We start from the raw sequence: 20409 nt of genomic DNA, 5'->3' as shown, positions 1-20409 counted from the left end.
GAGGAGGAGCTGGGGCCGGCAATAGCGGCGGGGCGGTGCAGTCACTGTACTAAAGGCCCGCCCCGCCGCTCCGGTGTACTAATAAAATATGTCATATTCAATGAATGGTTATTAAATATGCCCCTTTATGCCTAATAGTACCTTAAATCCTAAGCTCATCCGTACAATGCAGGCCGGGCGGGCGGCAGCGTAACTCCCTGGTGTCACGTGCCTGCGCCGCCTACTTTATGAATGAAGCAGGCGGCGCAGGCAAGTGACGTCAGTGAGTGACGCGCCGCGCCGGCTGCCCGGCCTGCCGGCATTGTACTGAAGCGCTTCGGATTTAAGGTACTTTTAGGAATAAAGAGGCATATTTAATAACTATTAATTGAATAAGACATATTATATTAGTATACAGGAGCGGCGGGGGATCTGTGGATGGCACAGTTATGGGCTGGGAGGGTCTGTGGATGACACATGTATAACAGTGCCATCCACAGATCCCCCCCTGTAACAGTGCCAGCCACAGATCCCCCTGTAACAGTGAAAGCCACAGATCACCCCATAACAGTGTCTGTCATCCACAGTTCCCCCCTAACAGTGTCCGTCATCCACAGTTCCCCCCATAACAGTGTCCGTCATCCACAGATCCCCCCATAAGTGTCCGTCATCCACAGATCCCCCCATAACAGTGTCAGTCATCCACAGATCCCCCCATAACAGTGTCCGTCATCTACAGATCCCCCCATAACAGTGTCCGTCATCCACAGATCCCCCCATAACAGTGTCCGTCATCCACAGATCCCCAGTAATAGTGCCATCCACAGACCACCTAGTTCCAAACCCACAGCACACCTTTTGGTTAAAAATATTTTTTTTCTTATTTTCCTCCCCAAAAACCTAGGTGCGTCTTATACGCCGGTGCGTCTTATACGGCGAAAAATACGGTACTTACCTTTGAAATGTCCCACTGCTCCTGGGCCGCCACTCTGGTTTTACTGGTCCTGCAGATTTCACATGGAGTTCATGCAAATGTGAGTGCTGAGGCCGGTGACTGGCTGCAGCGGTCATATAAAAGATGAGTGGGACATCATCACTAGAGGCACAGCATGGATTATGTAACAGAATGGCGGCGTGAGACCAGTGCAACATTTTAAAGATGAGTAAAGTTTTTTAGTTTTTTTTACACAGCTCCTTTTAACTATGCAGCTTTAGTACAGTTTTATATCAGAATGGAAGCATGTGTGTAATAACTTACTGTAGCATGTGATAACTTTGCAGGATTATATACAGGGTTAATCAGTCATAAGGCCTGCTGCAAACAAAAAAACTACCGGAAATACCGTAAAAATAGGATGCCTTCACAAATCGGCAATTTTAGTTGCAGAAATTTTCTCCAATCAAAAATCATTTCTATTCATCTGCATGAGGTTCTTTTGGTGGGAAGCACATGGATTTCTGCAAGTCCCAATTAGATGAATAGACTGGATATTCAGTTCCAGACATGTATGCAACTAAATCTGACGACTGTGAAGTCTTCTTTATACGCAGGGAAATTTCCTGGTGGACCAATTCTCAGCAAGTGGAATCAAACGATTCTATTCAGATTATAGAATGGGTTGATGGAGGCCATCTTGTATTTCCTGGAGAAACCCTTTAATACACTGAGAGGGGTGTACTAACGGTGTAATCAATTAACCAATGCAGAAGCCAGCACAGTAACAAAAAAACAACAGTGTCCCTCTGCCATAATTTCTGTCCTCCATATGTCCTCTAAGACAGTGACAGACCCTCTGCCATCCTGCTTGGTCATAATTCCTAAGGCTGATAGGTTTCTCCTGATTCGTCCTCAACGGTGACTGTTGAATAGGGGGTTGTTACTGCCCTACCTAAAACTTATATGTATGAGTGGACTTACAAGCTACAGTTAAGTAAAATTATTTAAACTCTCATGTTACAGTCAGCAAGTATGTGGTATGAGAAACACCATTAAAAATGCGCCACAATTTCATATGTGTATTATATAGATAGATAATTAAATATATATATAAAAAATATGCATATATAGATATTTAAGGAGTTGTCTAAGGCTAGTTTCACCCAGCAACTACATCATCAGGAAGGCTTTTCCAACTGCCGGAGCAACGTCGGGGCCTATTGAATATAATGGGACCAGCCTGTTTCCGGAATTAGTACCAATATTCGGCCGTACAAATACTGTACCACTGCAAACAGCAGTTTTTGGCGGGACTAATGGGGGGAAAAGGCTGGATCCCTGCTGAGTCCCATTATAGTCAATGGGCTCCGGAGGGGGAAAGGTAGTATACGGCTATGCCGTATACTCTAATCTCTGAAGGCTGTTCTGCCAGAACAGCCTTCTGAACGATGTAAGTGCTAGTGTGAAACTAGCGTAAGCGAAAAAAAAATTGAAAAAGGCTGGAAAGATGTTAGAGCTGAACCCTTACATATCGCCTTCTTCTCCAACTCAGCCCCTCTGACATGAGCATCAGAGCATTTCAGGCCAAGGGCTTTTTTGTTTATATTTTTACACTGATAGGCGGAAGCTTCTGCATAGCATTGTTCCCGGTGACATCACCGACACTGATGGGCGGGCTTTAGCACTGCGCTAGCCGTTTTACAGGCGAGTACATCGCTAAAGCCCACCCATTAGTGCCTCCACCTAGCTAACCCATGGAGAGTCTGGTACATCACCAGACTTCCAGAAAAAGCAGGAGAGCATCGGAGCATCAAATGCTCTGATGCTCATGTCGGAGGGGCTGAGTGGGGGAAGAAAGGGCTATGTCCGGGTTCAGCTCTGAACCCAGACAACCCCTTTAAAATAATAAAATAAAGTATACTCTTCAGCCATGTCATCATGGTCTTAGCTGCAGAGACAACGTCTCATATAACTCATTGACCATGGTCAATAACGGGCCTCAGTAGTATACAGAACCAGACTGCTGAGTCCAGTGACACTGAGTACTAGCTCACCTGCAAGCAGTGCATTAGTATCTTTATATATTTCAAAATAAAGAAAATGACTTTACATTAACTGGGTGAGATAGCTATCTCTTCGATCTCCATACTCACACACATGCATGCTCTGCTCAGCCAAGCGTGCAAGTGTTCTGAATGAAGAGAGAGGAAAAAGCTTCTGCTAGACTCCTCTGGCACTGGTTTACCTATCCTGAGCAAAAAATGGTTGGTACGCTAAAATCCAACTTGAGCCTTCTCTGCCAGAGTAGAGTTTGGAGACCTCCAAACACTTTAGATGGATAGCTGTTCCCAACAAAAATTGTACTTTTGGACAAAATTAAAATAATGTAGCGTATATGACTAGCTTTAGTTTCGGGTGAGGGCATTTTGTCTGGGTGAAGGAAACCCTACCTACACCTCTGGGATGAGGCCTACTACAAAATCAACTACAATCACCCAGTGGGTTCTGTTTTGTCTTTCTTTGGTTCAAACAAGGTAATGAAGGGTAAACTTGAAAGGCACAGACCAATTTGCCATTAAGTGGAAAAAAGTCCTTCACTGGCCCAAACTGGTAATCTGACATATCCCGGGATCAAACTAAGACTACTTTCACATCTCCATGCCGCACCAGCAAGCATGCAGCGGTTTGTGTCCGGCCAGATCTCTGCTTGTCTGCCGGAATGCATATGGATCTCTGCCGGACATCATATATTACGAGGCTGGCAGACATTCCGTCCGCATCGGGCAGCGCTGGAACCGGAGAATTACAGCAGGCTGTTCTCTGCCAGAACAGCCTGTTGGAATTCAAACCGGAGATGTAGCCACTTATACCAGTAAGGGCGGGTTCACACTAGCGTTAGGGATTCCGTTATGGCTTTCCGTTATAACATGGTTATAACGTAAAAAATAACGGAATCCATAAGACGGAAGGACGGATGCTGCGTAATAAGACTGAACTGAAGACATCCTGATGCATCCTGAACGGATTGCTCTCCATTCAGAATGCATAGGGATAAAACTGATCAGTTCTTTTCCGGTATAGAGCCCCTAGGACGGAACTCTATGCCAGAAAAGAAAAATGCAAGTGTGCTTGGTTATCAGAGAGCAATGCCATAAGAAGTATAGAAAATCAGTCACAACGTATCATTTCAAATCAACGGCAAACATAAAAATAAATAAAATCAGATACAACAGCACAACATAAGGCATATGGTACAACCCACTCACAGCAGACTGGCATACTAGCTAATATTAATATTATCAAACAGCTCAATAAATATTGATCTACATCTTCAAATGACTCCAGACTTGCCAAATACCTACATGGAGTTTTCCAGGTTTTTTATGTATGTATGTGATCGGTGGGCGGACTTATACCTGGCACCCCCGACAATCATCTGTTTGAAGAGGCCGCGGTGCTCTGGTGTGAGCCATAGCCTCCTCGCAGCTTACCAAGCACAGTGCTGTCCATTGTATAACAGCTATGCTTGGTATCGCTAACTTCAATTGGGCTGCTCCTAGGCCATGTGACCGATGAACGCGATGTCGCTGGCCTAGGAAAAGGCTGCGATGCTCACTGCCTCTTTAAACTGCTAATTGGCTGGGATGCTAGGAGTCAGACCCCCACCGATCACATACTTATGACCACCTATACAGAGGATAGGTCATCAGTATAAAACACTTAGAAAACCCCTTTAACTTGATTGATGAAAAAGTATATATGGCCATGATGCTTAGACAGTTTTCAAAAATTGTACAGGTAAAGTCAAATATTACATGGTTGGGTGTCATACACTGCCTGTCCCAAAAAAAAAAAGTTGCCACCTGGATTTAACTAAGCAAATAGTTATGAGCCTCCTATTGGATAATTACTGCATGGGTGATTATCTGTCAGCTGGCAATAAGTTATTTAACCCCAACTGGTGCAATGAGCTGCTTCTCATTTCTTAAACAACCATGTCGAAAGACACATCTCGTGGTTGTGGAAAATATGTTAGTCTGTTTGAGAAGGGTCAAATCATTGGCATGCATCAAGCAGAGAAAACATCTAAGGAGATTGCAGAAACTACTAAAATTGGGTTAAGAACTGTCCAACGCATTATTAAAAACTGGAAGGATAGTGGGGACCCATCGTATTCGAGGAAGAAATGTGGAGGGGAAAAAATCCTGAATGATCGTGATCGGCGATCACTTAAACATTTGGTGAAATCAAATCGAAGAAAAACAACAGTAGAACTAAGGGCTATGTTTAATAGTGAAAGTAAGAGCATTTCCACATACACAATGCAAAGGGAACTCAAGGGATTGGGACTGAACAGCCGTGTAGCCGTAAGAAAACCACTAATCAGTGAAAAAAAAGTCTTTAATTTGCATAAAGATTGGACTCTGGAGCAATGGAAGGAGGTCATGTGGTCTGATGAGTCCAGATTTACCCTGTTCCAGAGTGATGGGCGCATCAGGGTAAGAAGAGAGGCAGATGAAGTGATGCACCCATCATGCCTAGTGCCTACTGTACCAGCCTGTGGGGGCAGTGCTATGATCTGGGGTTGCTGCAGTTGGTCAGGTCTAGGTCCAGCAACAGTATGTGCTCCAGGAATGAGGTCAGCTGATACCTGAACATACTGAATGACCAGGTTATTCTATCAATGGATTTTTTCTTCCCTGATGGCACGAGCATTTTCCAAGATGACAATGCCAGGATTCATCAGGCTCAAATTGTGATAGAGTGGTTCAGTGAGCATTTAGAATCTTTGGGATGTGCTGGAGAAGGCTTTGCGCAGCAGTCAGACTCTACCATCATCAATGCAAGATCTTGGTGAAAAATTAATGCAACACTGGATGGAAATAAATCTTGTGACATTGCAGAAGCTTATCGAAACAATGCCACAGTGAATGTGTGCCATAATCAAAGCTAAAGGCGGTCCAACAAAATATTAGAGTGTGTGACCTTTTTTTTTTTTTTCTTTTTTTTTGGTGGCGACTTTTTTTTGGGACAGGCAGTGTATATTGAATGGCTGACTTGCATGCATCAATTTCAATTTGTTTATGTGTATGTTTTCTCTATGTTTAAGACTATACTGACACAATGTAACCTCTGTCTTTAGTGCTTTTCACGTCTTTGTAAATGGTGTAGGATCTGTTGGCCATAGGCACCATAGAGGTAGACGATATATCAGCTTGGAGAAACTCTGAGTGACTAGAACTTGTACATGAACCCCCTTTCCAGAGGAATTAAACTGTTAGCAAGCATGGGGTGGTAATTCGGCCCATGGATGATGAGTATGGGTACAGCCACATGGGAAAGTTTCCGCTTGCAGTTTTGGAAGTCAAGACCAGGAGTGAATTCAAAAAAGAGGAGACATCATATCAGTCCTTTATATTTTCTCTTCTTTTAAGATCCACTTCTGATTTTGGCTTTCAAAACTACACACTGGCCGCGTGGTACTACTCTTCTGTCCATGGGCACAGAATGATCTTCTCTATGGGGCCTCCTCTATTCTATACACGCTGCCTGCAACATATGTAAGTTATACAAAATATTACATCTTCCCTCTGTGTTTACTATGTACCTGAATATGATCAGATCTTTGCATAGCAACAAGAGCTGTAGTTAATGAGTACCTCCAAATCACGTCTCTGCTCATGTGGGAAGTGTGGGATTGCTTGTCAATCAGATAAAGGACTTGTGGGCATACTGATGATGTGCCACCAGTACTTCTTCCCCCAGGAAGGTGGCTGCCCTCTGGGGAAATAACTGCCAGTCGGCAGTGCTTGACAGAGGATGCAACATATTGGATACATCTTTTTCAGCCCTGTCAATGCAGAAATGGATATGGATATTGGCCTAGACTGTAGCAGAATGTAGAATAGTACGAAGAATAATTGCATTCATTGCTTTTCTTTCTTTGAACATTGCTGTGCTTATATAATTACAAATCCCCTACCGTTTTCAAGAGATCTTGCAACTGCCAGCACCAGGTACTTGTGATAGACCGCTACTTATATGGATCTCTATTACAGACATTTCTCGAGAAGAGCAGTGACATCTGAGTCATCCCAAGCTATTATGGGCTTCCCCAGAATACCGCAGCTCTGTGAAATCTATATATAGCACCCCAGATACCTAGGGAATTGCGAGGATCCATAGAAATGTACTGTAGGTTTTACAGCAGTAGTATGCAGGTTACTTTGCAGAATGTATGCAGCGACCGAGAGAAACAAGGTTCAGGAAAAGAGTAACTGATACCCTGTGTGTTCACAATCCAAAATATACCTGTGGCTTTCAAAATTTACAGTGCAGCTTACAATCTCATTTATATTGGTTTTGGTCTAATAAATGATGGTATCAGGTGGAGACGAGTGAAATTCCCAAAATTAGTTTCAGGTCTGATTTGGCTGATATGGCCAACAGATGCGATTCGGTCCTAGTCAAAAGTGCCCCAACTGCCCTGAACATGCGTGTATCACAATCTGAGGTCTCCCAGGACTGTAGCCAACCCCTTTCAAGCTCTCTAACACAACATGTCAGTGACACATATGGCTATGGGTAAACGCATGGTAGCCCCTCGTAACAAACAGACTATTTTTTTTTTTTTTAAGGAATAAAAAATGGTCCACAAATTATAGCTTTTTTGGTGGCAGATGCTATCTTCATCCTCTGATTTGTAAAATGAGAGATTCATGCGAGGTGAATCACGAACGTTTCGGATTAGCCAAAATTAGAATCTTTTGAGAAATTCATAATGAATTGGATTTATTTAGAATTGATTCACTCATTTCAAGCATCAGGTTTTGGGAAGAAAAAAAAAATAATAGTTCAACTAATTCATCCCATTGAATCATAGGAGCACTACATAATACAGGTCAGCATGCTAACCCTGGACTGGACAGACACAAAGGGGGGTCCATCCTTTCATCAAAGATCCTTTTCCAATATCAGGGAGAAGCAGAGAGATAATGACGAACACCAGGAACATAAGGAAAAATAACCTTCGTCGGGCGGCATATTTTAGGAAATGCAATAATAGACCATCACCATGGCAACAAAGAGTCAATCCAATAGACTTGACACATCTAGAGTTGATTAATCTCCGGAATGATATTAACAATGTAAAGAAATCAATGACCTTGTCTATGTCTCCTATATGCAGAACACATGAATGCACTCCTGTAACCATAAACTGCTAGACGTGCAGATATACAGTTAATAAAAAGGTCGGAGAGGGAATGGCTTCCTCTCGTTAGATCACTTTCATTCTGTCCCGGATTACAATGTCAGGTTGACGGAGAAAATAAAAATCAGTGTGGATTATCCTACTTTTATGGAGAGGACCAAAGATTATTTACATGATGAATATACGGGAGGAGGGGGGTAGGAGAAGCTTAACACTGTCAATGGTTATGTAAGCTTCCCCACAGAGTTCCTCTTACCGGCACAACAAATAAGCGTATCTGCGTATACTACATTGAGCTCATTACATGTCAAGAATATCTTGAGAATCTCTATTAAAAGCCATATTGAAGGCTTGCCCAGACTTAATGAAGACATAAAGAAGAGCTCATGTGAAAAAACATGCAACTGTTTCTCTCTGATGTTATCAGTAGCAGACACCATTACACCAAGATACATATTACTATTATTATTTTTCATAAATACATCTTATATGTGACACTCATTTCTTTTTCTATTGCCCTAGGGATCACAGGTCTCAGTTTCTCTTATACATAGCTCCACATCTCCTGTCCCTTCTCCGTATGGCTTGATACAATTCTGCCAGCATCATGCGGCCACAGCTAGAGGGGAGAAACCAGCAATGCATTTATCCAGGTTCTATTACAAATTGTATTTTGTGTAGTAGAGTTGACTATGATTATATAGAGCTCATTGTGTGATTTGCCATGAAATGTAATGAGTTAGCAATTAGTGATAAGAAAATGTATTTAAATCCAATTTGGGTTCGATATGGCTGAATCAGTCGGGTGATTTGATGGGGTCCAAATAAGTTTGATTTGACTCAAAAGTGCTCCAATTGCCATGAAAAGTTGTAGATGGCATTCTTGGGTCTGGTAGGACTGTATAGTAATCTTAAAGTGACAGCAGTCAGGGGAAAAAACATGGCTACCGGTGGTAACAAACCGTCTCTTTAAAAACAAACTGACCTGTCTGATTTTTTATGTTTTATTTTAAATGGTCTAAAATATCTTTGCTTTTTGGCGGCAAATGCCTGCCAGTTGGTATACACACACCTCATGGCGTCATGTGATCCTCATCCTTCATCTTTCCTGTCTTTTGATCTTAAAAGTGGCTGATGACATTTTAAAAAATTCACCAGAAACAAATTGCCAAAAATTCCTTAAATTTGGGTAGAATTTAAGTACGGTAGTTTAGAATCTATTTTTTTTTTATTTGGGTAGAATTTAACTAGTTTAGAATGGATTCGTGATTCGTATTATCTGTGATTATCTACAGGAGTCCAGTTATACCGACGGAGTCACCATATCCAAATGACAGATTCCGACTTAGGGTCATTTTACATGGGCATATTTTCTACCCATCAGTGAGCAATGATGACAATATACCATGTCGATAGTCACTTGTTAAGTTAGTATGGGACAGACGATCTTTAATACCAGGTCAGACAGCGGGGTCCCTTAGGAGAAGCTGGAAAATGGGTTAGTACTACCAGGATTGAAGAAAAGTGGATACCTGGCCAGTGTCATCTACTGGGAACACTGGAGCAGTAGAAAGGAAAATGCTCTGGGAAAATGTAACAAGCTACAGGAGACCTAGATTTAAGGCATTTGTGGCCTAGAGGCCTGAGTATTTTTCATGGACCAAGAAGCTTGGGAAGGAATATGCCTCTACATGACCACCGACATGCTTAATGCGTCTTTCAGAGATGGGAACCACCGAGTCCATTGCCCTCTTTTGCCTAAAGTAAACTCCAAGCTGTCTGCCATGTGAACAGTGTTACTGTAATATTTTAAAGTGCTGTGCCTGCACCTATTCTATACCCCTTGGCGTAGTCGGCAGGATGGCACAACCTACCACAGATGGAGAGGCACCTCATAGCCTGAGACAAATCAAAACAATAACAGTCACTGGATCCCCTTAAAGCGTCATAGTTCATGAGGCTGCCAAACTCATGTCCATATAATTCAAAGAAACTGCAACAGGACACTTGTATTTTCTTTGTACCCCTCGGACTAAGGACTGTTGCTCTAGTTGAAATGCCGAATGAAAAAAAACGGGGTAGATGTAAGGTGTGGAGATGTGCTGAAGAGTTGGGCAGCACTGCATCTCCAGTATCCTCCTGCTCCAGGAGGGGGTACTGACAGCAAAGGGTACCCCTCAAAACACTGGGGATTTGCGTATGCATAACGGTGATCAATGTGAAAATAAACAGCATACATCATAGGAGATCAGTATGCTGTATAGTAATGGTAGAAGAACGGAGGGGGTTCCTATGTATCTATGTGTCCACTGCAGTGGCCGATTGTCTAAGGGGCCTTTTACGTGGGCCAATGACAGAGGATTAGATGAAGGTTCTATCCCCCAGAAAACAAGCAAATGCTCATTTGTCAGGTGATTGCATTTTTTATATGGCAGCACATCACCCAGTGTAATTAGGGGTCAGCTAATTAGGGATTGGTTTGGTTGGCATTGAACATAGGACCGAAACGCTGCAAGGCACCAGTGCTAACTGTCAGTGCCTGTTTTAGGCAAAGAGACTAGAATCATACATGTTTTTGGGCTTGTCAAAAGACATCATGAAAGTAATGAGGTTTTTTTTAGAAGCATTTTTAGGCCTTTTTTCGTCAGAGATATTTGACATGCATTTTTGGGGGGCTGGATTGTTTTATTGCATAGTCGTGTCCCCTTCTCTTCCTTCTCAATCTTGGCTTCCGCTTGGTTTTCATCTGATCTGTACTCTTTTCAGTACCCTACAGTAGGCATCTTTCTGGGCTCATCTTCTCACCCTGCCTTACTCTGGCCCAGTTATATCATTGTAGCTATGCCAGCCCCGAGCTCTGGTCCCTTCTGTCATCCACAGCTCAGTCTTTGTCCTATCTATTCGCATAGTGTCACTTTAGCCTGCTAACAGGGCTGATGCTGTTCATTCCTGTTCATCCCCAGATGTGACATCTCCTCCCTGAGTCTTTTCTATCAGTCATCCACACAGCCTCCAGCGAGCCATCTTTCCTGATCTGTCACACCTAGCCATCTCAGCTCCTACTCAGCTTCTCCATCTGGTTTCTCCCAGCCTGTGGCTACGTTTTCCATTATCATGGTGCTAGCACTTAGTGCTGCTTTCTATCTGCCATCTGCACAGTTGCCTGCCACCCAACTTTTCTGAGTCCCCTACTGAGCTTTCCTTACTACCAACCCCCAAATGTGGTGGCACTGCCCGTTCCCTGCTCTGCTCCAGACTATTGACTGCTTCAGCCCATCAATCATCCTCCCAGTAGTAACTGGTTTTCTTATGGCAGCAGCCAATAGCCTTTTAGGACCAGCTCTGGTCTCCTTTGTTTATTTAGTTTCCTAGGCAACCAACCACTATACTAGACGCATGGATACATAGTAACCCCTTCCTGTCTCATTCTCCTACTGCGTTATTACTATACATTATATTGATCTTCTGTGATGTAAACTGATTGCTTTCACAATCCCAATGGTTCTCCGCCTATTAGTCCTGTCTGACTCTGGTCACTTTCGGTGTTTTTTGTATATATAAACCACTTGATTGACTCAGTGCCTTGAAACGCCTTACTTTACAGATCAATAAATATGCATTCTTCAATACTTCTGGATTTTGTCTACTGTCAGAAAAAAGGGAACGCCCGTCTTGAATTTTTACTTATTTCCCATGATTGAAGGCGATTTGAATCCATCGACAACCCAGTGAACGTGGCTGCACCCTGACGTGTTCCAAGCATGACTGGTGTCCAATACACAACCATAATAGGTGAGCAAGATCCCACCATGTTTCCATCCTTCCCTATAAAGTATATTGCCGTCTCACACTAAGAGGTCCTCTGCCTATGTGTCATACAAAATGACCATCATGGGCAGTAAGATATGTTATAGTAGTCTTTCCTGCCAGGACACTGAGGACCCCCAACAATCCCAAGAACAGAGGATCCCATGTCTCCTGTCTGAATGGAGCTGTGGTGCGCATGTCCTTCATCTTCTCCATGGACTTCAGTGGGACTAGTTTATATGTCATTTCTAAAACAAAACTATGGAGCGCTATCTACATCAGTCCCATCGATGTGAGTGGAAAAGTGGACCAGCATGCGCACTACGGCTCCATACAGAGAAATGACGCGGGGCCCCCCAGAGATCTGACATTTATCACCTGCCCCATGGATAGGGGATAAATGCTGTTCAATCGATAACCCAAATAAAGGGGTTGTGAACCTTTGGGGGAGGGAAGGGGTTGGAAACTGGTGAAGAGAAGCATACCTAATGGGCTACTTCTCTCCCGGGCCTCAGCTGCTCTGCTTCCTTCCTGGAATGTAAACTTCGGCACTGCTGCAGCCAATCGCTGGCCGCAGCAGTGACCAGATGTTCACGTGATGCAAGGGAAGCAGGTTGCTGCTGTGACCAGCGATTGGCTGCAGCAGTGCCGAAGTTTACATCCTGGGGAAGCAGATAAGTATGCCTAAGAGGGAGGGTTACATAAACCTGGAGTAAAAAAACATTTTCTCTTGATTTCGAGTTTTTGTAATTTCTATGATATTTATGATTCATAGTGTACACCTAATTAGAACCAATAACATTGACAATGACAATGACATATGTTCATCATCTACAGGTCATACAACCTGCATGGAGAACCCGGACCCTGACTGTAGTGATGGCCAATTACTTGCCTGATCCCATCACATTACCAGGTTTTAGAGTTTAGCCAGATCCTATCCTTAGAATGCACAGGGTCTCCCTGAGGATACATATGGGTCCTGTAACCCTTTCCTGATTTCTAGTCATTATATAAGCATGAAGGTATGCCATGTATAAAGCGAGCAGATCCCAGTGTGACATAGGCTTCTGCAGTAGTGCTGTGATGGCGGCAGTCAGGAGCTCAGTATAGGCTATAGGGGTTTGCTCTGCCTCCATCAGACTGTGTACACAGGGCACATGGATGCAGTGCTGCAGCAGCTCTCCATGGTCCTGAGCTGGATCCCATACACATGGAGCGATATTACGCAGTAGCACACCACCCGCAGCAGATTGCCTCCCTATTGAGCCTCATACACACTACTCCTTCCAGGGTAATATGCGATCATGCTATCAGCTCCATCGCTCTGCAGGCAGAGCACCTTACCGGCAGCTGTTGCGAGCAGGTGGCAGAGGACAGGGAAGCAGCAGCTCCTCTGCCTAGTGATGCTGGCTGCGACCTTCATAGCAGCATCTTCCAGGAGACACTTTGGCGGTGGTGTTCAGGATCCCTGCTTGGCTACGGGCACAGCTCCGTTCTATGCTCGGCTCCAGGCAGCTGCTCTCTGCTTGCTGGACCACGTGTGCCTCAGCGACCACTCACAAGCAGAGCGGAGGAAGCTTCTGCTCACCACAGGGCGGCCAGCGTTTCCCTGCCAAGGGCTTCCAAAGCTCAGTGCTCCCGGGGGACTGGACTAATGGCTTTCCGGTGCACTGTGTAGCAGCACTGCTCTCCTCTCTGTACCGGCTGCACCTCAGTTACTGTGCAGTGGAGTCCTTGAATTATCTTCTGTCAAGTGTGTAAAGTTCTATTCATCTGTTTTCTTCATGTCTTCAATGCCTTACACGGGACTGCTCCTAATGTCTCCTAATGTGTGTCTGGAGGAGAGCGGCTCTGCTACTAAGGACATGGGCCGTCATGGAGAACATCTTCACACATTACTTATGTGCTCGCTTATTGGGGGAGATTTAGCAAAACTGGGGTGAAAAAAACTGGCTTAGTTGCCCATAGCAACCAAGCAGATTCCACCTTTCATTGTCCGAAGAGCTCTGAAAAAAGGGTTAACGTGCTGTGATATTAAATAATAATGGCCTAGACATGCTGGGAGTTGTAGTCCTTTCATCTTATACCCCCTCCTGTAATGTGCTCTGATATTAGATAATAATGGCCTAGGCATGCTGGGAGTTGTAGTCTTCTCATCTTATACCTCCTCCTATAATTTGCTCGGATATTACATAATAATGGCCTAGTAATGCTGGGAGTTGTAGTCCTTTTATCTTATACCCCCTCCTGTAATGTGCTCTGATATTATATAATAATGGCCTAGACATGCTGGGAGTTGTAGTCTTATCATCTTATACCCCCTCCAATAATTTGCTCGGATATTACATAATAATGGCCTAGTAATGCTGGGAGTTGTAGTCCTTTTATCTTATACCCCCTCCTGTAATGTGCTCTGATATTATATAATAATGGCCTAGACATGCTGGGAGTTGTAGTCATCTCCTCTTATACCTCCTCTTGTAACGTGCTCTGATATGAAATAATAATGGCCTAGACATGCTGGGAGTTGTAGTCCTCTCTTATACCTCCTCTTGTAACGTGCTCTGATATTTAATAATGGCCTAGACATGCTGGGAGTTGTAGTCCTCTCCTCTTATACCTCCTCTTGTAACGCGCGCTGATATTTAATAATGGCCTAGACATGCTGGGAGTTGTAGTCCCCTTCAACAATGGCCTAGACATGCTGGGAGTTGTAGTCCTCTCCTCTTATACCTACTTTTGTAACGTGCTCTGATTTTAAATAATAATGGCCTAGACATGCTGGGCGTTGTAGTCCTCTCCTCTTCTACCTACTTTTGTAACGTGCTCTGATATTAAATAATAATGGCCTAGACATGCTGGGAGTAGGGTTGCCACCCAGCTGGTAACTCACTGGCCGAGCCATTAATTTAGTGCCCCTGCCGGTGACGGTAATTTATTTCCTATAAGGACTGTTACTACAATGGAAGGGCTCATTAGTACTTGAAACTGAATTCCTCTTCATTTCCGACTAGTACCTCAGAACTGAAGCTGATTTCGGTTTCAAGTTTTAAAGTGGTTTTCCACTTTAAAAAATCAATTACCAAAGTTATTTAACAAAGTCACATGCGACTTCGCAAATAACTTACTTCGGCTCATCACAGCCCATACATTCTAATACTGTACGGAGATGGATCTCCGTACAGTATTATTCCAAAGTTTTGAAAGAAGCGGATGCAGATGTAATATCAGAAACCTGCTTTGCTCAACACTAATCAGCACCTAGCCTCATTTTTTTGGCGCAGTATCATCATCTTTTTTAATTGCAGTAAATTTTTAAACTGCAGTGTCTGCACAGACGCACCAAGTTCTGCAAAGCTGAGCACCAGTCAGTACCATATGTGCTCAGTTTTTTTTTTTTTTTTTTGGGGGGGGGGGAATTGTACTTAGTGATTGCATGTTGATGGCTGCTGTGGGAGGGAGTGAGGTTATTTACATGGAGCTGAATGTTGAGGGGGTGATGTTATTTACGTGGGACTCCATGTTGAAGGCGGCTGGGGGAGGGAGCAATGTTATTTACATGGGACTGAATGTTGAGGGGATGGGTGATGTTATTTACATGGGACTGAATGTTGGGGGATAATGTTATTTACAAGGGACTGTATGTTGAAAGCGGCTGGGGAGGTGGTGATGTTATTTACGTGGGACTGTATATTGGAGGGGGCAGGAGAGATGGTGTGATGTTATTTACATGGGACTGTATTTTGGAGGGGGCTGTAGATAGAGAGGGATGGTATTTTCATGGCACTGTATATTTGAGGGGGCAGGGGAGATGGTGTGATGTCATTTACATGGGACTCTATGGAGGAGGGAGGGAAATAGTGTTATTTACATGGGACTGTATGGTGGAGGGGCTTAGGAATTATAATTTCTGAGGACACTAAACGGAGGAATATGACTACAGGGGCACTGCAGGTGGCATTATAAATACTGGGGGCACTTCAGGGAGAGCATTATAACAGTAGGGGGCGATATAAATACTGGGGCACTTCAGGGTGAGCATTATAACAGTAGGGAGCATTATAAATACTGGGGGCACTGTGGGGGAATTTAAAATCCAGGGGACATTAGGCATTCTTATTACTACTGGGGGCTCTATAGGAGGGACTTATAGATCTGCATTCTTTCTATTACAATGGGGGGGCCTTATTACTACTGAGGGGTCTGTATAGAGCTTTATTACCACTGGGGGAATAATAGGGGGGCCTTATTACTATTGAGGGGTCTGTAGAGAGCTTTATTACCACTGGAGGAACAATAAGGGGGCCTTACTTCTACTAGGGGCTCTGTAAGGGCATTATTAATACTGGAGGGCTCTTCTACTAATGAAGGCACTCTTTGGGAGCATTATCACTGTTGGGGGCACTGTAGGGGGCAGTATTACTAATGAGTGCAATCTAGAAGGGGGTTACTATTAGTGGGACTATGAGGAGCATTATTACTATGGGGGGCACTCATTTTTCTTCAGAATAGTATTTGAGGGTACAGAAATGTGAGGAAGCTAAGATGTCTGTGCGTCATACTCTGCAGACTATGTCTCGACCGAATGAAGAAGATGATGACAGAGAAGGTCTACATCAGAGGAGACGTCACCTGGGAGGCCCTGGATGTGAGAGGTACAGTACAGACCAAAAGTTTGGACACACCTTCTCATTCAAAGAGTTTTCTTTATTTTCATGACTATGAAAATTGTAGATTCACACTGAAGGCATCAAAACTATGAATTAACACATGTGGAATTATATACATAGCAAAAAAGTGTGAAACAACTGAAAATATGTCATATTCTAGGTTCTTCAAAGTAGCCACCTTTTGCTTTGATTACTGCTTTGCACACTCTTGGCATTCTCTTGATGAGCTTCAAGAGGTAGTCACCTGAAATGGTCTTCCAACAGTCTTGAAGGAGTTCCCAGAGATGCTTAGCACTTGTTGGCCCTTTTGCTTTCACTTTGCGGTCCAGCTCACCCCAAACCATCTCGATTGGGTTCAGGTCCAGTGACTGTGGAGGCCAAGTCATCTGGCGCAGCACCCCATCACTCTCCTTCATGGTCAAATAGCCCTTACACAGCCTGGAGGTGTGTTTGGGGTCATTGTCCTGTTGAAAAATAAATGATGGTCCAACTAAACGCAAACCGGATGGAATAGCATGCCGCTGCAAGATGCTGTGGTAGCCATGCTGGTTCAGTATGCCTTCAATTTTGAATAAATCCCCAAGTGTCACCAGCAAATTACCCCCACACCATCACACCTCCTCCTCCATGCTTCACGGTGGGAACCAGGCATGTAGAGTCCATCCGTTCACCTTTTCTGGAACCAAAGATCTCAAATTTGGACTCATCAGACCAAAGCACAGATTTCCACTGGTCTAATGTCCATTCCTTTGTGTTCTTTAGCCCAAACAAGTCTCTTCTTCTTGTTGCCTGTCCTTATCAGTGGTTTCCTAGCAGATATTCTACCATGAAGGCCTGATTCACACAGTCTCCTCTTAACAGTTGTTCTAGAGATGTGTCTGCTGCTAGAACTCTGTGTGGCATTGACCTGGTCTCTAATCTGAGCTGCTGTTAACCTGCGATTTCTGAGGCTGGTGACTCGGATGAACTTATCCTCCACAGCAGAGGTGACTCTTGGTCTTCCTTTCCTGGGACGGTCCGCATGTGAGCCAGTTTCTTTGTAGTGCTTGATGGTTTTTGTGACTGCACTTGGGGACATTTTCAAAGTTTTCCCAATTTTTCGGACTGACTGACCTTCATTTCTTAAAGTAATGATGGCCACTTGTTTTTCTTTACTTAGAATTTGTATTATGACAAGAAGAAAACAGCTAACAGTCTATTCAGTAGGACTATCAGCTGTGTATCCACCTGACTTCTCCACAACGCAACTGATGGTCCCAACCCCATTTATAAGGCAAGAAATCCCACTTATTAAACCTGACAGGGCACACCTGTGAAGTGAAAACCATTTCAGGTGACTACCTCTTGAAGCTCATCAAGTGAATGCCAAGAGTGTGCAAAGCAGTAATCAAAGCAAAAGGTGGCTACTTTGAAGAACCTAGAATATGACATATTTTCAGTTGTTTCACACTTGTTTGTTATGTATATAAGTCCACATGTGTTAATTCATAGTTTTGATGCCTTTAGTGTGAATCTACAATTTTCATAGTCATGAAAATAAAGAAAACTCTTTGAATGAGAAGGTGTGTCCAAACTTTTGGTCTGTACTTTATGTGCTGCTGTATAGCAAGTACAGCAAAATGTCTTCAGTGCTTGTGTTTGCGGGGAGGGGCGGCAGTTGGTCGACTTAGGCTACATTTAACACTAGTGTTTTTTGCGGATCCGTCATGGATCTGCAAAAACGATTCCAATACAATAATACGATCCGGTTGTATTATGTCTTCTAGAGCCATGACGGATCAGTCTTGAACACCATTGAAAGTCAATGGAGACGGATCCGTTTTCTATTGTGCCAGATTGTGTCAGAGAAAACAGATCCATCCTCATTGACTTACATTGGGTGCCAGGACGGATCCGTTCGGCTCCGCTTCGTCAGGCGGACAGCAAAACGCTGCAAGCAGTGTTTTGCTGTCCGACACCAGAGTGGAATGGAGACTGATCGGAGGCAAACTGATGTATTCTGAGCTGATCCTTATCCATTCAGAATGCATTAGGGCAAAACTGATCCGTTTTGGACCGCTTGTGAGAGCTCAACGGATATCACAAACGGAAAGCTAAAACGCGAGTGTGAAAGTAGCCTTAGAGAATTGGACCCTGATGTGTTCCATCGCACAACCAAAATAGATTAGCAAGATCCCACCATATTTCCATCCTTCCCTATAAGTATATTGCCGTCTCACACTAAGAGGCCCTCTGCCTATGTGTCATACAAAATGAACATCATGGGCAGTAAGATATGTTGTAGTAGTCTTTCCTGCCAGGACACTGGGGACCCGACTGTTGGCACACCGATCTATGATATTCATAAATACACATTTAACGAGTTATAGTGTACAGTTAATTAGAACTAATAACATTACATACATTATTATGCAGAATGATATACAGGTGAAACTTGAAAAATTAGAATATCGTGCAAAGTTCATTTATTTCAGTAATGCCACTTAAAATGTGAAACAAACATATGAGAGACTCATTACATGCAAAGCGAGATATTTCAAGCCTTTATTTGGTATAATTTGGATGATTATGGCTTACAGCTTATGAAACCCCAAAGTCACAATTCTGAGGTACCCTTTGCTCAGGGGGTATGGGTTAACTAGCTGACTAGAGTGCGACACTTTGAGCCTAGAATATTGAACCTTTTCACAAAATTAGAATTTTAAGCTGCCTTACTGAAATAAATGGACTTTTTGCACGATAGTCAAATTTTTCGAGTTTCACCTGTATATTCATCATCATCTACAGGTCATACAACCTGCATGGAGAACCCGGACCCTGACTGTAGTGATGGCCAATTACTTGCCTGATCCCATCACATTACCAGGTTTTAGAGTTTAGCCAGATCCTATCCTTAGAATGCACAGGGTCTCCCTGAGGATACATATGGGTCCTGTAACCCTTTCCTGATTTCTAGTCATTATATAAGCATGAAGGTATGCCATGTATAAAGCGAGCAGATCCCAGTGTGACATAGGCTTCTGCAGTAGCGCTGTGATGGCGGCAGTCAGGAGCTCAGTATAGGCTATAGGGGTTTGCTCTGCCTCCATCAGACTGTGTACACAGGGCACATGGATGCAGTGCTGCAGCAGCTCTCCATGGTCCTGAGCTGGATCCCATACACATGGAGCGATATTACGCAGTAGCACACCACCCGCAGCAGATTGCCTCCCTATTGAGCCTCATACACACTACTCCTTCCAGGGTAATATGCGATCATGCTATCAGCTCCATCGCTCTGCAGGCAGAGCACCTTACCGGCAGCTGTTGCGAGCAGGAGGCAGAGGACAGGGAAGCAGCAGCTCCTCTGCCTAGTGATGCTGGCTGCGACCTTCATAGCAGCATCTTCCAGGAGACACTTTGGCGGTGGTGTTCAGGATCCCTGCTTGGCTACGGGCACAGCTCCGTTCTATGCTTGGCTCCAGGCAGCTGCTCTCTGCTTGCTGGACCACGTGTGCCTCAGCGACCACTCACAAGCAGAGCGGAGGAAGCTTCTGCTCACCACAGGGCGGCCAGCGTTTCCCTGCCAAGGGCTTCCAAAGCTCAGTGCTCCCGGGGGGACCGGACTAATGGCTTTCCGGTGCACTGTGTAGCAGCACTGCTCTCCTCTCTGTACCGGCTGCCCCTCAGTTACTGTGCAGTGGAGTCCTTGAATTATCTTCTGTCAAGTGTGTAAAGTTCTATTCATCTGTTTTCTTCATGTCTTCAATGCCTTACATGGGACTGCTCCTAATGTCTCCTAATGTGTGTCTGGAGGAGAG

The 20409-nt window shown here is 44.0% G+C and overlaps 1 protein-coding gene across 1 annotated transcript in view; it reads right to left on the bottom strand.

Moving 5' to 3' along the window:
• Positions 1-13421, bottom strand: part of PTPRR (protein tyrosine phosphatase receptor type R) — a 205206-nt gene extending 191785 nt beyond the window's left edge. Inside the window, exon 1 of the mRNA XM_044277148.1 lies at positions 13284-13421. Within this exon, the coding sequence (XP_044133083.1) occupies positions 13284-13362 (79 nt within the window). The 5' untranslated portion in view covers positions 13363-13421. The remainder of the gene's footprint in view (positions 1-13283) is intronic.
• Positions 13422-20409: the final 6988 nt, after the last annotated feature.

The sequence above is a fragment of the Bufo gargarizans genome, chromosome 2 (assembly GCF_014858855.1).
Source record: "Bufo gargarizans isolate SCDJY-AF-19 chromosome 2, ASM1485885v1, whole genome shotgun sequence".
NCBI classification, from domain to species: Eukaryota; Metazoa; Chordata; class Amphibia; order Anura; family Bufonidae; genus Bufo; species Bufo gargarizans.
Note: the sequence above shows the minus strand (reverse complement) of the source record. Positions and strands in the feature narration are given on the sequence as shown.